Raw genomic sequence first — 20,248 nt, forward strand, 5'->3', positions numbered from 1 at the left:
CACATCACACAGGAGAGACTCAGGACTTTGAAAAAAAGGGGCTCCTCAGCTTGCCTCTCTTCAGCAAGAAGCAAACACATCCTGTTTTGTTTTCAGTGGCCTGCTAGTGCATTCAACATTGGGCATCCCTTTCCTCTTCTGCTTAATTAAAAATGCAATCTGACCAATAACTGTGTGAAATGCATTATAAGCAACAAGAATGCAGTTCATCAGAAACCTGCCTTTTTTTATTCCTTTCTCTCTGCATAATTTTTCAAATAACTCCCAACCGGAAAATGACTTCAGCCTGCTGCCTGAATTGTACATTTATTTGTTCACTTGTGCAAGGAGAAACCTGAGCTAAGTCAAGTGAGATACATGCACACGGTCCTGGAAGGATCATTTTAAAACCAGTTTCAAAGCAGATTCTAATTCAAAAATGCCTCTGCCACTTAGACCCACATGGAGATGTTACCAGCCTCACGAAATGTCATCGAGTAACTCAGTTGTGCCAGTGGTGGAAGTGATCGCAGCCACGGTGGCTTCCCTGCTGGGAGAGGGAGGAGAAGGTGGAGGAGAAGGTGGAGGAGGGGCAGTTGATTACAAATAGCTTTGGGGAGGATGCGATAAAAGCGGACATACAAAGACACGGGCTATTGATTGCAAATCTGGCAAGGCTGCAGGCCATTCTCATTGCAGGCAGGGCACCGCAGGGCCCGATAGGACTCCTTAAATCTGTTGGCCAGCATCGAGAACTTGCTGCCATGGCACAGAGAGCAGGTGGCACTGCCCGATCCTCGGCAGTGAAAGCAGTTGTCCTCGGGAAGTTCCCCTTCCTGCAAGAGACAGGTCAGGGTTAAGTTACAGCAGCAGTTCAAATCCATTGTTCACACACAAGTCAAAATAGCACTGGGAGCCTGCAGAGGCCGGGGCAGAATTAGAGGAAAATGCGTCCCACACGTGCCAACGAGGGACCTGGCCAGAGGCACAGAATAAGCTCAGCACCTTATCTGAGATTTCCCTGATGGACCTCTCTAAGACAGCAACCCCTGCCACCAGGCCGTGAACTCCACAACTTGACCTTTTTCATCTCTCTTGTCACCATCTGACATGTTATTTCAGTGCCCATAAGGGCAGGACTTAATGTTCCTCATTGCCAAACTAATAGTGAACACTTGTGAAACACCTGGGAGGGGTCAGGCGCTGTACCCGGGCCCTCGGCAGTGAGAGTGCAGAGTCCTAACCGCTGGACTGCCAGGAGATGCCCTGGGCACTGTTCTAAGAGCTCTCTCTGTGCCAGTGGTCACACAGCTTGAAGAGAAGGAGGCAGGCTTGGGTCCCAGCGGGTCGGGCGCCAGAGATCATGCTCCTACTGACTCCATATGCAGCCTTCATCGGAGCTGCCCAGCAGCAGGTGCTCAGGATTGTTCTGTGTGACTGAGGGGACGGATGAATGTATGTTGCAATCCCTTGGAGCGCAGCTCTGAATTCCTGCAGAACTTTTATCTTTATGCTCTTGGAGAACCATGAAAAGGCCCTGTGATTAAGAGCTCGGCTCTGGAGTCAGCAGCCTGGAGCTGAGGCCTGCCTCTGACAACAACTGTGCACCTGGGACAGTTCCCTTAACCTCCCTAAATCTCAGTTTCTTTACCTGTGATCTGGGAGGGATATTGCTTACCTCTCTGAGTAGCTGGAATATTAAATGAGAGAGTATATGCAAATGCCCTAATATATTATCTGGCATATTATAGGTTCTCCATTAAAGTTAGTTTACTTCTAAGCCTTGTCCCCTCCTGCCAGGGACACCAGACTATGCCCCTTGGCTATCTCTGTGCTCTTCCCCTAAGACATCTCAAGGAAACTGGCAATTTTGCGCTGCCATGCAATGACCGTGCACAGACCACGAACCTTCTGTGAAATAAGGGGTAATACCAGATCGATACCAGGTAGATTCAGCACCAATTCCTGTCCATTTCACCTTTTGAACATCTCTCAAATCTCTTCAGTTTCCCCTCTACAACCACAATCCCGATCCAGATGCCTATTGATTCTGGCATGAACTCACCATAGGTCCTACCTCCGGGCTTGTGGGATGGTCTCACCATGGATATCAATCTCATGAACCTACAGTTGTGATTGCCGCATAGAAAGCATCCAAGAAACCTTGTAATGAACACCTGCCCACCAGAAAAACTTCAGGTTAAAACCCAATCTCTGGGACTTCCCTGGTGGCTCAGTGGTTAAGAATCCGCCTGGACACAGATTCCAGCCCTGGTCCGGGAAGATCCCACATGCCGCGGAGCAACGAAGCCCGTGCGCCACAGCTACTGAAGCCCGCGCGCCTAGAGCCCGTGCTCCGCAACAAGAGAAGCCACTGTAATGAAAAGCCCGCGCACCACAATGATGAGTAGTCACCGCTCGCTGCAACTAGAGAAAGCCCGCGTGCAGCAACGAAGACCCAACGCAGCCAAAGATAGTTAGATAAATAAATAAATAAATTTATTGGAAAAAAAATCTCCTTAGCTGACGTACATCGTCAGTTACTTCTCTCATCAGGCATTCATCCTTAGGTCTCTCTCTAGCTGGTGTCGAGGGAACTTTCCCCACTCTCAACCCAGCCAGCTCCTACCTGTTCTCAGATGTCAGCTTAGCAGCACTCCCTCCAGGAAGCCTTGCCCACCCGTACCTCTGGGCCAGGAGTCCCACCCCACCTCTACTGCCCCTAGCCTGGCAGGTCTCACACTCCCCTGAAAGTTCCTGTTGACTAGACAGGAAGTGTTCTGGGCTCGTGCCTCTCCCCATCACTTCCTGACATCTAGCATAGTACCTGGCACAATATTTGCTGTTCACATACTTGCTGAATGAATAAACAAACAAAACAATGATGTCTGGAGATTGCTTAGTGTTCTTAAATTCTAGGAACTAACAAGACAGCTGAAGTTCACTGGGTGCCTCGACCAGCTAACACAGCTTTCTTTTGTAACCTAAGAATAAAAATCATCTCTGAAAAGGGAGGCCTACATTCTAAAAATAGCCCCACCGCACTGCAAAGTGCCTAAGTAGGTATTAAATTTTATTTATTCTAGATGTAGGGAATGGAGGTCATTTTCCAGCTGACAAAATCCCAGATGATGTCCATGCCCCCTTTTGTTAATATTTTACTGATTGTTGCCCTATTCTGATACGTTAACAATGGGGAAATTGGTTTTCTTCCCTTAAAGTATGCAGAATAAATATATTTGCCAAAATATTCTTAAAGCAAATTGCCATGGTTCATTTTTCTGCCAAATCCGTCAGTTTTTGTTTTGCACTTGATTCAACTGAGATTTTAATGATATAAGTCAATGTTGTCAAAGAAAATCCAGTAAAATCCTATCATAATGCTATACATGTGATCCAAAAATTCATTTGCATAGAATGCCAGGCCAGATATTGAAAGATTAGTGAAATGACCTGGTGAGCCTGCCATAAAGAACAAGAACAAATCATCAATCAAATCTCATCTCATGTCATGTTGTTATATGACACCTTGTTAGAGGTTTCACTGGAGTTTCCATTCTTATCCTAAGTTACCACCCTTCCTCCAACTGTTTGCTCTCAATATGCTCTTTTTAATCATTCAGTTAACTCAACAGGTATTTATTGAGCCTCTACTCTATACAAGGCATTCATGATATCAGCGTCTGCGTACCAGTCTCAATATTTTTAAAAATTCTTCTCAGAAAACATTTAGTAAGAAGATATAGAACATCGCTGCACAGCATAACTTAGGTTCTAGAACCCAACAACCTACCCAAACCACCTCTCACTAGCTCCATGACCAAGAAAAGGGGTCTCAGCTTTCATCAGAGACTCAAAGGCTTGTGTGGCCCTGAAGATAGTAAACAGCACCAATCTGGAGGCCGATCAGCAGAGTGATTAAGATCATGAGATTGGTAGACAGATGGACCTGGGTTTGACTACTGATTCTGGTGACCTCCGGTGAGTTACTTAACTTCTCTGAGCCTTAGTTTCCCCAGCTGCAGAATGAGACTACAGATAATACCCACCTCACAGAGTCCTTGTGAGAATGAAATGGACTACTGCATGGAAAGCACTGGGCATGGGGCCTGGCTAACATGAACCCTCAAAAAATGGCAGTTGTTGTTGTTGTTGTTGTTGTTGTTGTTGTTGTTATTGTTATTATTATTATTATTATTATTATTATTATTATTATTATTATTATTATTCTGTTTCAAAGATAAGATCACATAAAGCATAAAGAAGCCCAGATGACTTATGGTCTCAAATCCACTGAATACAGGGTCAGATTTTTCCCCTTCTACTTTTAATTGTGGCTCAATTCAATTATTCCTCTCCTTTTCTTTTATAGTTAATACAGACGTTCAAGCATGGCCTGGCTTTTAGCCCTCCCTGCTCTTTCATCAAGGTCCTACTGTTTCCCTGTTCCATATAACACAACAAAGAGTCTCTTGGTCAGAATGGGCTCCTTGATGTTCTTTGACCCTCTGTTTTACAATAAAAGTTGTCTGGGCATTTACTGCATGAGGGATGGGGAAAACAAATAGCAATTTAAAACAGAGCTTAGGGACTTCCCTGGTGGCACAGTGGTTACGAATCCGCCTGCCAACGCAGGGGACATGGGTTTGAGCCCTGGTCTGGGAAGATCCCACAGGCCATAGAGCACCTAAGCCCAAGCACCACAACTACTAAGGCTGCACTCTAGAGCCTGCAAGCCACAGCTACTGAAGCCCGAGTGCCACAACTACTAAGGCCCGTGTGCCTAGAGCCCGTGCTCCGCAACAAGAGAAGCCACTACAATGAGAAGCCCATGCACCGCAATGAAGAGTGGCCCCCGCTCGCCACAACTAAAAAAAGAAAGCCCGCGTGCAACAATGAAGACTCAACGCAGGCAAAAATCAATCAATCAATTAATTAATTATAAATAAATAAATAAAATAGAGCTTAAAGGACAGGCAAGTGGAGTATAACCTTTCACAGCAACTTTCTGCTGCACACATCTGTCTTGGTTTATGGCATTATAGCTAAAAAACACAGTTCTCTCCAAATTGAATTTAAAGGTAATTGCCATAGCAGGCTTGTTGTTGCTTTTTCATTCAGGCCTGCAACGTGACCTGCATTTCTGGTCCTCTTCTGAAAATGCATGCTCCAAGTTACCATACGGTATGGAAAAGTTTAGAATTAATGAATTTTAAAGTGGGACGGTCATGCTTTGGATCACAAAGTTTAGTTGTCTGACTGCTGCTATGCTAGGCTCTGAATAGTGCTCTGTAGAAAGCGAGAGAAGGCAGAGGCAGAATATTTCTTATCAGTTGGCACTTTCCTTCCAAATTCCAGTATTCTTTCCACAAACATTTATCTAATATTTACGGAGCACCTATTATATGCCAGGCTCTTTTTTTTTTGGCATTGGAACTACTATGTTACACCCAACATAAACATGCCCCCTGACCTCATAGAGACCAAATCCTAGTGGGTAAGAGCAAACATTAACCAAACAATCACACAAATAAATGTAAGATTACATGTGCAGGGGGAGGGGGAGGTGCCTTGAGGGGTCCATCCTTGTGGATTTTTATCCTCATGGGATTTTATCCTCATGGAAACCAGGGGAGGCCTCTCTGTGGAAGTGATGCCTCCGCCGAGATCTGTGGGCAAGGAGGTAGGGAGTCTGGAGAATATTCTAGGCACAGGGAAGTTGCCTCTGTCAGGACAGAGCAAAGAACATCTGAGGGGTAGCCAGATGGGCAGTGTGTCTAGGGCAGAGAGAATGAGCAGATATGTGTAAGAGATGAGGCTGAAAAAGCCAGGCCACACAGTGCTTTCTAGAACAAGTGAGGAGTTTTGGTTTTATCCCAAGTGATAAGAGCCCATTGAAAGTTGTTTTCTTTTGGCTGCAGGGGTGGGGGGGGCGATGAGTAAGGGATGGCATGATCAGATTTGCATTTCAACTATATTTTATCAAGTGTGAGATCAGGTCGGAGAGAGACAGGAATGGTTGTGAGGAGAACTGGAGTCTGGTCATGGCTTTCTCATTCCCTTGACATCACTCAAGTGCGAGGAAGCCCCTGGCCCATTTTATCACGCTAACCTATGGGAGGTTCAGCTTCAAGTCCCAAGAGATGGAATCTAAAGAGAGAAAATTCATTCCTGCTGCTTTCCAAGCTTTTACTCTCTTAGCTTAAATTCACCAAAATTGCTTTTCTCACTCTCAACCCCACACTGTGAACTAACGAATGTCATCACCTTCCCGCTTGTCTGAGCATGTCTGAGCAATGGTTTCCAAGGTGGGGAGTGCACACCTCTGAAACGTGTGGGGAGAAAAAACATTCGTACTATTTATATTTATTTTTTACTATTTATATTTATTTTTTATCTAAAGAAAGCAAAACAAGAAATTAAGCTTTAATAATATCTTCAGAAGAAACGGTTATATTGATTTTTAATAAACAAGGTGACACCAGCACCCTCACTAAGTTGGGCAGCCACTTAACATAGGTGGTACCCAAGGGACCCTGTTGTATGCATGATGTAAAGTGACCTCACTTTACATAAAGTGACAATGACGACCCTGCTCATTCGTTCACTTTCAGCATATTACAACATGTTGTGGTTCACTAGTGTCTGGTCTAGTGGATTTACAGATGATATTGCTTAGTTTTAACTAAACTAATCTCCACAAACTCTAAAGACAAGTAGATTTATTAGATTTCTTCAAGGAAACTGTGGGTTGAGGATTACCACCAATAATAGGCGCACAAGCAAACCCATAAGGACAGAGCTGATTTTTTCCATCTCTAGAACAAGACTCAATGCAAAGCGAAAACAATAAGTTCCTAATCAGATCTTAAATCATTCAAAATAATTCAAATTATGAGTATTTGAAATATGGGCTTATAACTATTATTGCTAACAATAAAATATGATAAACCACTAGAATATAATCAACTTAAAATTCCTCAACATCTTTAACATTTAGACATAAGTATTCACATTCAAAAGTTCTTACTTAAATAGTGCACAGTGAAAACAATTTGGAGACCACGGCTATAGGGCCAGCTCTGCGCAGGGCAGTGAACCGTTCTGACATACCTGTGGGTACTGGTTATGGGGGAAGGTGCCTCCCGTCTCTGCCAAAGGCCCATCGTTCTGGTCTCCATAGATTTCTTCTTTGCTCATCAGAGACTCTTCCTCAGCCTCCTCTTCCTTCTGGAGCATTTTCCTCATGAAATCTCTCTTGTCCATTGGAGTTCGAATGATTTTCAGGTTATTCGTGTAGATGATTATCTTTCCAAAATCTATAATAGGTGGGGACTAGAGAAATGAAGAATGAGCATGGTGATTCACCAGGAGTCACCAAATACAGGGCTGCAGAACCTCTTCAACATCCCAGGAAAGAGAGATATGGCCTGGCACTAGGGATCCCATCACAGCCCAAAGCTACAGTTCATTCTCTGGTTTCTTTGCTCTGTCTGAAAACCCTGAACACCAGCTTCTTTCTTCCTGTTGATGGTAACCAGCCAAAGCTGAATTAATCATGTAAGTAGAATGTAGGGCTCTGCAGCACAGGGTCCAGAGCTTCTATTCCAACTACATACCATGGGCTCTGGTGCAGGGCTGGGCACAGTGAGTGCTTAATGCATACAAAGGAAAGCTTTTAAAAAATAAATCTCTCAGCAACCAAATTATTAGTTATGCTTTTTTTAAAAAAATTACCAGTTTACATAATTAATCAGGGTGACTTTTAAGTTCTAACTTTTTTTTGTTTATTGTATAATGCATCATTTGAAACTACCAAGGAAATATCTTTTTGTTTTTAATGATGCGTGAATGGAAGTAATGCTAGTTGGCAGTATTTGATTGTAAGAAATCAATAAAGTAACTGTATTTTTAAAAAAACAAATAAATCTCTCTCCAACATTTTTATGCATAAATAATAACAGTAGACACAATTTATTGAATTACTACTATTATTATAATGGATAGCATTTATTTTGGGTCAGGCTTCATACTAAGCATTTTACAAACATTACCTCACTTCCCTCCCAACCATCCCTATGAGGTAGATGCTATGATTTCTACATTTTACAGAGAAGGAGACTGAGGTTCTGTGTGGTTAAGAGTCTTCCACGTTTACAGAGTTACTCAGGGTTTGTGGCCAGGATTCAAACCCAGGTCTGTCTCACCCTAAGAACCATATTCTTAACACCTATACTGTAGTATTCACAAACATTCCCCCCCCACCACCAGATATATATGTGTGTGTGTGTGTGTGTGTATATGTGTGTTTTCATTATTCATATAATATGAAAATCTCTTTATGTCAATAAATGTACTTCTATAGCATCATTATTAATAGCCTATGTTCCCTTGTATGGATTTATCATGTGTTACTTCATCATTTGCTGAGAAACAACTTGGGCAATACTACAATGTAGTAGAGAAGCCTGGGGAGGAAATGTTTCGCAGAGCTAGGATAGCTTGGGGGAAACAACACTAGATCCCAGTTCCACTGTCCACCAGTTGTGAGACGGGAAGAGCCATTTGGCCTCTCAGAACCTGTTTGCTCACCCAAATGGGTTGACTGATGGGCACCACCAGAGACAAATTACTTATTAAAATATATGAATATTTCCATACTGGGTGGTAATCAGGTGCTGTCTTGATACTCCTGAGAGCCTTTCTGTTTCCCCAGCCTCTCTCTTCAGGGAGCCTCTCACATCCCCAAACCCAGCAATGTAGGCATTAATGCTTAAGACCCCAGTCTCAGGACCCTGTTCCAGCACTCTGCTGGCTTCTGTGCTGACTGAGCCGTGTTCCTGTGCTTAAATATTTTGACTCTCATCCCTGAGGCTAATTATATCAACGTCTAGGGGCGAGGGTGCAAGGAAGAATATGTAAGAGTTTGCAAAAGCTGAAGATACTATGCAAGTGATGGGCATTGTTACTGCCATTAGTATTAAAAACTTCTTCAGTAGTGCATGTACAATAATGCTACACAACTACATTCCCCAGCGTGAAATATTTGGCCCTGCTTTTACAGAACTGTATAAACCAAATTTATTTAGATGCCACAGTTAAGCAGTCTCCTATTTAAAACCATCAGGCATTCAGTCACAACCTGGCTTGAGCGGGACTTCAATCTTCAGGTGCCCTTCCTTGAAACACCCATGGAGTTTTCAATAATTATTTACGGAGCCACAAGCTTCCTGCCTGGCCCTGTATTCGCTCCCTCTCTTCAGGGGATCATGTGGCAGCTTCCATTTCCTACTGTTTGATGCATGCTGGGTTCCTGTTTCACACTCTGGACTATCAGTTTCTGAGCATCAGAAGATAAAGATGGTGGCACTTTTGGAAGGTTCCATATCTCTTTCCAGTAATAGCCAAAGAGGTTCAGTTACTAGGAAGCTTTTTTCACACATAGGGCTGGTTTTTTCAAGGCAAAATTCTCAATATACAAAAAAAAAAAAAAAAAAAAATTGCAGTCATCTGGTCCAACTTCCTGCCTCTAAGCTGGTCAGCGTCTGAGACACCCAGGATAGTCAATTTATTTTTAAGATACTCCAAAGATGGAGGGTCCCAAATCACCTTTAAGGTGTGTTTAAGTTTCAGTCACCCTGACAGCCAAGTTCTTCCTTGTGTCTAAGGAAACTCTCTGGGTGTAACTAAAGTTCACATTATCCAGTTACACCCAATTGCCTGTGAGGAATACCCACTCTTACATTATAGAGGACCAGGATGGAGCCAGGAATTTTTTGTGTCCTTCCAATGTCCGGAATGGCAACTTATGTGATTAAACATTCATAAATACTCTGATGTCAAAAGCAACAGGACTGGGAATTGCCATTCAGGGACCATGAAACCTTTCCACTGCTCTGTGTTTAAATGCAGACATGCCTAGTGGGTACTAGAAACTCAATGGGCTTTGGAGGTAGGCAGACCTGAGTTCAGATTTTAAATCTCTCAAACTGTGTGAGATTTGCAAGTTTTTTTAAGCCCTATAAACTTTTTTTTCCAATTTGTAAAACTCTCACAGAATTACTGTGAAGATAAAATTGCATAATTTACACAAAGTACCTGTTCAATAAATGTTACTTTCCTTCTTCCTTTCTCTTTCATTTTTTTAATGAAACTTATAAATTTTCGTCAGTTTTAATTCCTTAAAATATCTGATTGTTTATAATCACTTTCTCTATCCATCACATAAAATTTTAAAAGACTCCATATTTCCTAGATAAGAACCTGGTCATTATCACAACGGTAGGTAACATATACTGAGCATATACAATGTGCCAGGCACAATGTTAAGTCCTTTTTTTTTTTTTTTTTTTTTGCGTTACGCGGGCCTCTCACTGTTGTGGCCTCTCCCGTTGCGGAGCACAGGCTCCGGACGCGCAGGCTCAGCGGCCATGGCTCACGGGCCCAGCCGCTCCGCAGCATGTGGGATCTTCCCGGACCAGGGCACGAACCCGTGTCCCCTGCATCGGCAGGTGGACTCCCAACCACCGCGCCACCAGGGAGGCCCTAAGTCCTTTTAATGTCATATATTTTTAATCACCATGATAATCTTTGAAACTAGGTACTTTTATTATCACAAGGTTAAGTGGCTTGCTCAAGCTCACAGAGTAAGTGGGTAGAACGGACATCAAGTCCAGGTTTAATTGACACCAGAGCCTTGCTTTATATGATTATTATTTTATTGTGGTAAAATATACACAGCATAAAATTTACCACTTTAACCTTCTTAAGGTTCAGTTTAGGGACATCAGTACATTCACATTATTGTGCAACCCTCTCCACCACGTGTCTCCAGAACGTTTTCCTATTCCCACACTGAAACTCTTCAGTTAAACTCCACCTTCTCCTCTCCCCGACCCCTGGCAAATGCCGTTCTACTTTCTGTCTCTGTAAATTAGACTATGCTAGTACCTCATGAAAGTGGAATCATACAATTATCTTTTTGTGACCGGCTTATTGCACTTAGCTCAAGGTCTTCAAGGTTCATGCATGTTATAACGTGTATCAGAATTTCCTTCCTTTTAAGGCTGAATAATATTCTATTGTATGTATATACCACATTTTGTTTGTTCAGTCACCTATTGATGAATATTTGGGTTGTTTCCACGTATGGGCAATTGTGCTGCTATGAACACTGGTGTACAAATATCTGTTCAAGTTCAGAGCCCTTACTTTTAATTATTGCGTTTAACTGCTACCCAGTGTTGCCGCAAAGCCGATATTTACTAAGGGTTATTTTACAGTTGGATTCACTATTGAAAAATCATGACTTCTCAGCTCTCATTTCCTTATTTTTCCTAAGTACCGCATTGACAACCTGTTTCAGTGGGTGGAGCTGCACGAATCCATCCCGACCACTCTCACACCAGAGGCAGGCTAGCAGTGGGATGTGGCATTTGTTCAGGCAACAAAGAAAACAAGGATAACCAGATGAAGCAGAAATCAAACCCTGAACCTTATCTCTAGAGTACTATGTTTAAAACCACTGTGCGGTGCTGCCAGGAAGACTCCGGTAGCTGGTTTTATCAAGTCCATGCCTAATCATACTTTTATATAAGTGCCAAGTATGACACGTGACTGAGGAAGGTCAAGCAGTCCAATATTATAAACCATGGCCTTGTACGAGGTTCATATAAACTATGGCTTTATAAATTCTAAAGCTACAAATGAGATTTAGTTAAAAAGAAATACTGTAAGTACAGGATATAACAAAGTACCTAGGACATAATAAGCACTTGATAAATGGTAACTATTATTATCATCATCATCACTATTATTAATGGCATTATTCTCTCAAAAGGAACATTCCATAGGGCCAAGGGCATGAGGAATCAGAAGACCTGGGTTCTTATTCTGACTCTGCACCTAATGACCCTATAATATTGGATGGGTCCCTTACAACTTGGAACTCAATTTTCCTCACTTGCAAAATGGAAATGACCATACTTTGCCTTTCTCCTCAAGGCTGTGAAGAAGACTCAATGAGATAGAATGTGATAGTGCTTTGTAATGCGTTAAGTCACTCCACTAACATGAGGGATTGTTCATTCCAGTCCCCTTTAATATCAAAAAGAAACCTGGGGCTTCCCTGGTGGTGCAGTGGTTGAGAGTCCGCCTGCCGATGCAGGGGACACGGGTTTGTGCCCCGGTCCGGGAGGATCCCACATGCTGTGGAGTGACTGCGCCCATGAGCCATGGCCGCTGGGCCTGCGCGTCTGGAGCCTGTGCTCTGCAACGGGAGAGGCCACAACAGTGAGAGGCCCGCGAAGAAACCTGGTATTATCTTTGATAAATGTGCACATGCCCATAATTACACTTTTACCAATGCCAGCAAGGCCAATACATTTGTCTGCTATAGATGTATAATCTGTTCCCTTAGGAAACGAACAATAAAAATGATTAGAGAGTAATTATCTGAATTTCACACTTTAAAGATGAAAACATATCCTGGTGTGCTATTCATTAATAACCTGGTACATTATATCATTGTATTTACTCTTTTTTTTTTTTTTCTTTTAAGGCATTCATGGCCCTACTGGCAGAGAGCATATACACATCTCCTATTAGTTTCTGGAAATCAGCGAATATTTTCCAGGTTCTTCTAGCTTCAAAGAAGATCATGTATGGGCTTTTGATTATCCATGGTACTGGAGAAGGTAACTGAAATTCACAGATAAAATACATGTTTCAGGTGAAATATTAGCTCAAATGTCTTCCCGTGTAACGTTTCCTCTGGCTGATTTGCTTTTCACCATTTCTTCCCAGGACTCCCACTACCCAGCATTCATGTTAACAAGCAACGGAAAGGCAAAATAAATAAATAAACAAACAAACAGAAAAGCAGGCAGCAGGAGGGAGATAAGAAATAAAAAAAGACATGGATAAACCACAAGCAGAAAAATTGGCTGGAATACAATAAGCACCTTCAAACACTTAGCTCTTTCAGGAAAAAGAACAACTCGTTGTCACATAATTTTCTAAAACAGCAGACTGGCAACCTGAAAACCGCTGCATCTCTATTTCATTTACTTACCAAGATTACCCAGCCAAAGACCCAATTACAATTTGCTACCCTGGATGGAATTTGAATACTAGCAATGCGTATTGCACTTCCCAATAGGTAGTCAACAAGAATGTTATTTTCATCCCAGGAATATTATTCTGAGAGCGGCTTCACATTTGGTGCACCTATAGCTCTGGTCAGTACCAGAGCAGGAGCGAGATACAAATCTGAACAATTCAGGTGTTTCTCTAAACACAGTTTAGTCCTTAAAGCTTATACACCAGGGGCAATACCAACCTTACGGTCATTCGCCTTGTAATCATTGAAGAAAGGCTGGCTGCTCGCCAAGGTGTAGGCACTACCCTCTCGAAACACGCTGATCCTCTGAGCAGTCAGCTTAGGGGAGTACGACCGGGGTTTGGGGGCTTCCCCAGACCCATAAACACCATCCATTGGTTCAAGGGACTCTTGGAGGAAACTGTGAGGGTACTCCTCCTTTGGCGACTCTAATTCCTGCCCATCCTCAAAGACCTGCTTCAACACCCGGCCGCTGTAGGAGGAAGAGATTTTAAATCGTACTTTCCGGGGTTTGCCGTCACTCTTCTGGTTCAGCTTCTTCGCAGGGTCCTCCATCAGCAGAAGGTTCACCTTGTGGTTTCCAGGCTTTGGTGCAGCCAGTGAAACTTGGGGCTCGGAGAAAAAGGCATTTTATTTTCTCTCCGGCATATAATTAATTCAAGCTGGTGCTGGGGTATGCTCGGTTTACAGCAACTGACACCTGCACATTAAATATTGATAGGCCTTCATGCAGAGGCAGGCTACTGCGGGTTTATGGAGTAGACGGAGCATAAGACGAGACTGGGTCCTCTCAGAATCCCAAACTCACCCATAACTTCCGTGCCCAACCGTGGCATTTCTTTTTCTTTTTTCTTTTCTTTTTCTTTTTTTTTTTTCAGTACGCAGGGCTCTCACTGCTGTGGCCTCTCCCGTTGCGGAGCACAGGCTCCAGACGCGCAGGCTCAGCGTCCATGGCTCACGGGCCCAGCTGCTCCGCGGCATGTGGGATCTTCCCGGACCGGGGCACGAACCCGTGTCCCCTGCATTGGCAGGCGGACTCTCAACCACTGCGCCACCAGAGAAGCCCCTGGCATTTCTTAATATGGGCATGAGTAGGTTTATTTAGACTGAACAACAGTTCAGCAGGGATCAGTTAGCAAGGGTCTTGTTATTCTTACCCACCACTATGACCTAGTGAGCATTTAATAGGTGCCAGAGATTTTTACATGCATTATCTTACTTTGTCCTCACAATAAACCTACAATGAAACTATTGTTATCTGTGTTTTACAGAGGGGAAAGTGAGGGCCCGAGCAGTTTCTCCATTAGTTTACTCTATTACAGCAAGTAAGTGACAGAGCAGGGGTTCGAACTCAGCTCCAACTGATTCCAAAACCCATGACCAGTCCACCAAGCCGAAAGTTTTCAAACCGTGTCTCATGGATCCCTAGACAGGAAGAAGCCATGGGTCCTTCTGAGCCTTCTACCCCTGCATTAACCAATGCACCTTCACTTTATATCTATTTTATATTTAAGATTTCATCTGCAAGAACAGCATGAGCCCCAATGCCTACTGAAGACAGCACCTAGTAAATGCCCACACTGTGAGATAGTTGCTGGGATGAATATCAGAGAAGCACAAGACATGGGGCTTAAGAATGACAGTCCTGGGGCTTCCCTGGTGGCGCAGTGGTTGAGAGTCCGCCTGCCGATGCAGGGGACACGGTTTCGTGCCCCAGTCCGGGAAGATCCCACATGCCGTGGAGCGGCTAGGCCCGTGAGCCATGGCCACTGAGCCTGTGCGTCCGGAGCCTGTGCTCCACAACGGGAGAGGCCACAACAGTGAGAGGCCCGCGTACCACAAAAAAAATAATAAAAAATAAAAATAAAAATAAATAAAAGAATGACAGTCCTATAACTTAGTTTAGGAAACAGGCCTAACACATATGAAATAACAGCCTCTGGCTTAGGGAGCAAACCGTCCACTGCTAACTGCCAGAACAGCTATTCCGGGAAGAGAGCAGTCCCTCAGGAGACAAGGATGGAAGAAGAAGGCTTATAATGGAAGGGCCCTTGGTTTGGCAAAAAAAAAAGAACGAGTTGGATTTGAAGAGCTGACAGGGTGGAGGTAAGACTTTCTCCCAGTCTTTGCTAACGACATCATCATTGACTTAGTTGCCCAAACTGACTTCTCCCGTACTTCTGCAGCCACTCCCATGGATTCTATCACCACTGCCTTCTTCCATCCAGCCCCACCTCTCTGGCCCCAGCTCAAGCCCTCATCACTTCTGTTTTCAGAGCTGTGGCAGCCTCGTGGTGATCTCCCCACCCATCCACAAGTCCATTCTCCACATAGATGCCAGAGCTATGCTTCCAAAGCAGAAGTCTGTGGTTGCCACTCTCCTGCATAAAACATCCTAACTCTTGATGCAGCAGGCAAAGTTCCTCAAAACCTAACCCTGTCTTCCTCTCCAGACTGGTCCTCTGTCTCTTCCAGGTGCTGCCTGAAATTTGTGTTCCAGGCATACTGGCAATCTCACCTATTTCTCAAAACCACAGATTTCTGTCTCCTATCCAGTACAAACTCTGTTTCCTGATTGAAATGTCAAACTTTCACTCATCCTTCAAGTCACACCTCCAAAGTCACAGCTCCTGGGAAGCCTTCCCACCTGCCCCGAGGAGAAGGCCATGGGACTTTGGACCTACCACCATTAACTGCTTCTTGTTTTTCTCTTACCATTCCTGTGTTCTCCATGAAACTGTGAACACATCAGAGTCAGGCGCTATCTTGACCATTTCTTTACCCCTAGTTTTTATCAAAATGTCTAGTATTTAATAAAACTCAGTTAATAATTATTCAATGAATGACTTCCAGGTGAGAGAAATCAAATAAATAAAACTTTTGGAACAGGAGATGAGCACATTTTGTGGAGAACAGCGAAGAGGTGAAAGGTGTCAAGAAAAACATCTATATTTCTACTAAAAAAGGGTTTCCTGGTTATAAGGTCTCTGTGTAATCAATGCAAGGAATAGATTAAACAAACACACACACACACACTCACACAGAAACAACATTTTAAAACAAGAAAGAAAGAAAGATATGCCTTCATAATATCAGAAGATACATGCCTATAGGTTCCCTAGGATGCAGAGCTGGCTGTGATGTGCCATGAATGGATGACAGGAGGCTGAAACATGGATCCCTCAGCCCTCAGGACAGCCAGGTGGGGCCCCAGGCTCCCAGATGGTCACCTCAGATGACATCAGCCTCATCTATTTCCTCCAGTGTAAAAAAACAAGTACCATTATTTTCTAAGTATACCATGCCATGAAAAAGACCAGGAAGCCCTAACTAGAAGAACATTTTCTTCTATCCATCCCAAGAAACAAGTATTAGTAAGTGACTTATAGCCTATCTTCATCCAGAGGACCAGTGAGTGGACTTCCATGGCTACCTGGTAAATAGGCATTCTCCACTGAACACGGAATAAACATCATTAAAAAGGTAAACTTTCAAAAGGGTAGATTTCAACCAGAGTGTATACATTGATGCATTTTGCACAATTGTGCTTCTGCTACCTTGAAAATTCGTTAAGCTTAAATTAAGATAGAATTATGAACACAACTGAATGAATTGGATAGGATTCTCACTATTGAAAAAAGAATCCTTTAGTTATATGCAGAAATCAAAAGCTGGCAATGAGTTTTCCAAGTAACATTTGTTTTGTACTTTTTACACCCATTCCCACATTCACAAACAGACTTTCAGCAAGCCAGACCAAGATCATGGAAGTTTTGAAACAATCATACTTACTTGATAATTTTTAGATGTTAGTGATTTCAGGACAGTCACAACTTACACACCTCCAGATGGACCATACACTGATAAAATGAAAACAATTTTGGCAGTATTATCCAAAGCTTTAAAAATGTTCACATCCTTGAACTTTACTAAAGAGAAAATAATCGCATAAATCAGAAGAAATAATGTCAAAACATTAGCATGAGGTGCCCCCAGGTGGAAGACTCTCAATGACTGTTTTTTCCTTCCCAGTTTCATTATATTTTACTTGACTATGATAAACGTATCTTGCTTTAATAATTGGGGGAAAATAAATGAAAAAAAAATTCATTACTTTCAACCCAGTAATTTTTCTTAAGGAGATGATTTTTCTTTTTAATTTTAAAAGTTTATTTGAGCAAAATTGATTTGAATCAGGCAGCACCAATCCAGAAGTGGTTAGGAGTATTCCACCAACAGGGGCTTGGGGAGAGAATTTTATAGAGAAAAGGCAGAAGCAAAGTAAGGCAATCATTGTTTGGCTATAGCTCAAAGCCTAGTTGTCTGTTTGTGACTGGTCAGCCTTAGCGTTTTGACTTCATAACCATGAGGCATTTACAGGCTTAGACTTTGATTTGCTTACATAGGCCACCACAGCATTAAAGCTACACCAATTTAATAGCCTCCTTGTTTAATTAATTTAACAATTCCCCTCTTTTTGCTGTCTTCTCATACATGAGAGACTGACCAAACATTTGCTGTTAGTGCCTCTCTCAATCACCATCAAAGTTAAGTTGTTTTTGTCTCATAGATTATGATGTCAGATCCACAGAAGAATTGTTTTTGCTGTTCATCTCGTTGTTCATCTAGTTTCTGTTTCTCCAAGTGCAGCAAGACCATCTGATATACTGCTGATGGCTACAAACATGCATTTAAGACCTTTGATAGGAGGATAATACCAAGAGACTTAAGTATGCTCCTTAGCCAGGGACCCCATGAACCAAACCAGTTGATATCAAATAAATCAAAGAAGGTACCTGAAAGGGCATCAACCTGTTTTAGCCAAGTGGCTTATTTGTTAATTTCTTGTATTTGCTACAATACCAAAGGTGCTGATCTAGGTATAGCAGAAGGTATTTGCTATGGCATAGACTGCTTTTTCAGCCAAGTAATCTAAAGCAATTCTATCACGTAAAACTGCGTTAGCAAGAAAGTCTAGGGACTTCTGTTGTGCAGCCATGGCCTTATTGGTAGATTCTGTGATAGTTGCCAGAGTTAAGGAGCATTGTCTTCCTATGAGTTAACAGAAAGGAAAAGCAAGTAGTAAAAACGCAAAAGGAATACAGTTTTCACACTGGAGATGAAGATCTTGATCCGTGATCTTGGGAGAGCTGTCCACCTCAAGATGCCATCTGCTTCTGGGAAGTAACCTTCCATAGTCAATTTTAATTTTAGATCTCCAGCTGGTATGCAGTTCCAAGAGTCTGGAAAAGCCCTTTATAACTGGGGGATGTAGACCCAAGGTTCAAGTCCCTAAAATTCAGCTGCCATCTGGGTAGTGAGGAGGACCTGGTATGGTCCCTTTCAAGGAGACACAAGGGCAGTCTTTGTTCTTAGTGATTCCAAATCAGAAGGGTGGCAGAAAATTGGAATCATTAGTTTGGACAGTTGTAGCCAGATATTTGAGGAAACTAGAATTAAGGATCCAGTCAGTTTACTGGTATATAACAAAACCTCAAAGACAATGAACAGGACTAGAATCCGATATCCACAAGACCGTGTTATAATTTTCTATGAAATATAATTATTTCCTCTACAATCACCCTCATTTCTATCAAAGATAATCATAGTAAGACAAATTTGTTTGCAAGTGTAGTCTCATTAAATTTGGCCTGATTATTCAGATAAATGCAGCAAGAATAGTGATTGACCATATAGATTCTCTTAAATCTGCTTTGCGGGAACTTTTCATAAGGAATCTTAGATTGGACTTTTAAAAGCCTCTCCAGGCTAAGAAACCAGGCCAAGAACTCAACATTAAACTTCACCTGGAATACCTACAGATGTGAGTGAAGTCCTCTCTTTCTGAGGGTACCCTAAGGTTCTGGGCCTGCCAGGAAGTGGGCTTCCTTATTCACCTGGTAGGGCTTCCAGGAATCCTTAAGCAAGGTAAGAGGCCAGTTTTTCCAAGGGGTTTTTATTGGCTCCACAGAATCCACCTGAGTTCCTTAAAAGTATCAGGTCAAATCTGATTTTATGCATATTCTCAAATATGACATTCTAGTCAAAGCTTTGGTAGTATAACCAATGTTTCCAATTGTATCTTATTATAAGAAGAAAATATTCTTATTGAACTTATGCAAATAACTATATTGCTATGAAAATAAGAATATGCAACAACTTTCTAAATTCTGGAGGGATTGGGTAGGGAGAAAAAGTAAATGTTCCAGTTCTGTTTATAAAGGTATACTTTACAAAATTACTTACTCTAAGTCATAGATAGATTAAGAGAAAAGAGAAAAAGTTTTCCTTAAATCTGGGAGGTAGGGGGGAAAGAATATTAAAGATCCAGCAATGTTTCAAAGAAAAAGTTGTAAAAAAAATTATAATCATCCTCATCAGTTCATTCGATCCCATGTTATTAATTCTTGTTCTGCTGAATACAGTTTTCCCATTAGTTCTGGAAATTCTCACCCAAGTCACTTTTATGGTCTTTATCACAAACTTACATTCTACAGTACTTGTCAGAGTCCTTCCCATGAATCTCTCTAAAGATGAAACACCTTTGCAAAAGCACCACAGTAAGAAAATAACTGTTTGTAAATGATAAAAAAAAAAAAGTTTAAAATGGCCATGGACTAAGAACTGATGAGAGTGCATTTGATAAGGAAATGTAGTTATTTCTATAGTATACAATAATTTAGGATAATAATTGGACTATTAGAGTGCTGACAAATTTCTAGAAACTTTAAACAATTTCTAGAATACCTATGTTAGTAACATATATCCAAAAACATATAACCTAAGAAGGTTTGTCATTACTTACTATTTGACAATGCACCCCACATAATTTTTTTTTTTTTTTTTTTTTCTCGGTATGCGGGCCTCTCACTGTCGTGGCCTCCCCCGTTGCGGAGCACAGGCTCCGGACGCGCAGGCTCAGCGGCCATGGCTCACGGGCCCAGCCGCTCCGCGGCATATAGGATCCTCCCAGACCGGGGCACGAACCCGTATCCCCTGCATCGGCAGGCGGACTCTCAACCACTGCGCCACCAGGGAGGCCCCCACATAATTTAACATAACAAATAAACATAATTAGTTTAACATCTCTCTTTTACAAGGTGAGAAACAAATCCTTTGGGATTTTCCAGGCTTCCTCTGGGAAATTTC

The 20,248-nt window shown here is 42.3% G+C and overlaps 1 protein-coding gene across 1 annotated transcript; it reads right to left on the reverse strand.

The window, feature by feature from the left end:
• Positions 1 to 632: 632 nt before the first annotated feature.
• On the reverse strand, positions 633 to 13,654 carry GRXCR2 (glutaredoxin and cysteine rich domain containing 2). Its single transcript, XM_060092033.1, has 3 exons — positions 13,319 to 13,654; positions 7,093 to 7,314; positions 633 to 815 (listed from the first exon to the last, which is right to left on the reverse strand). The coding sequence occupies exons 1-3, from the start codon at positions 13,652 to 13,654 to the stop codon at positions 633 to 635; spliced, it is 741 nt and encodes a 246-aa protein (XP_059948016.1).
• Between the last annotated feature and the right edge of the window lie 6,594 nt (positions 13,655 to 20,248).

The sequence above is a fragment of the Mesoplodon densirostris genome, chromosome 3 (assembly GCF_025265405.1).
Source record: "Mesoplodon densirostris isolate mMesDen1 chromosome 3, mMesDen1 primary haplotype, whole genome shotgun sequence".
Lineage (NCBI taxonomy): Eukaryota > Metazoa > Chordata > Mammalia > Artiodactyla > Ziphiidae > Mesoplodon > Mesoplodon densirostris.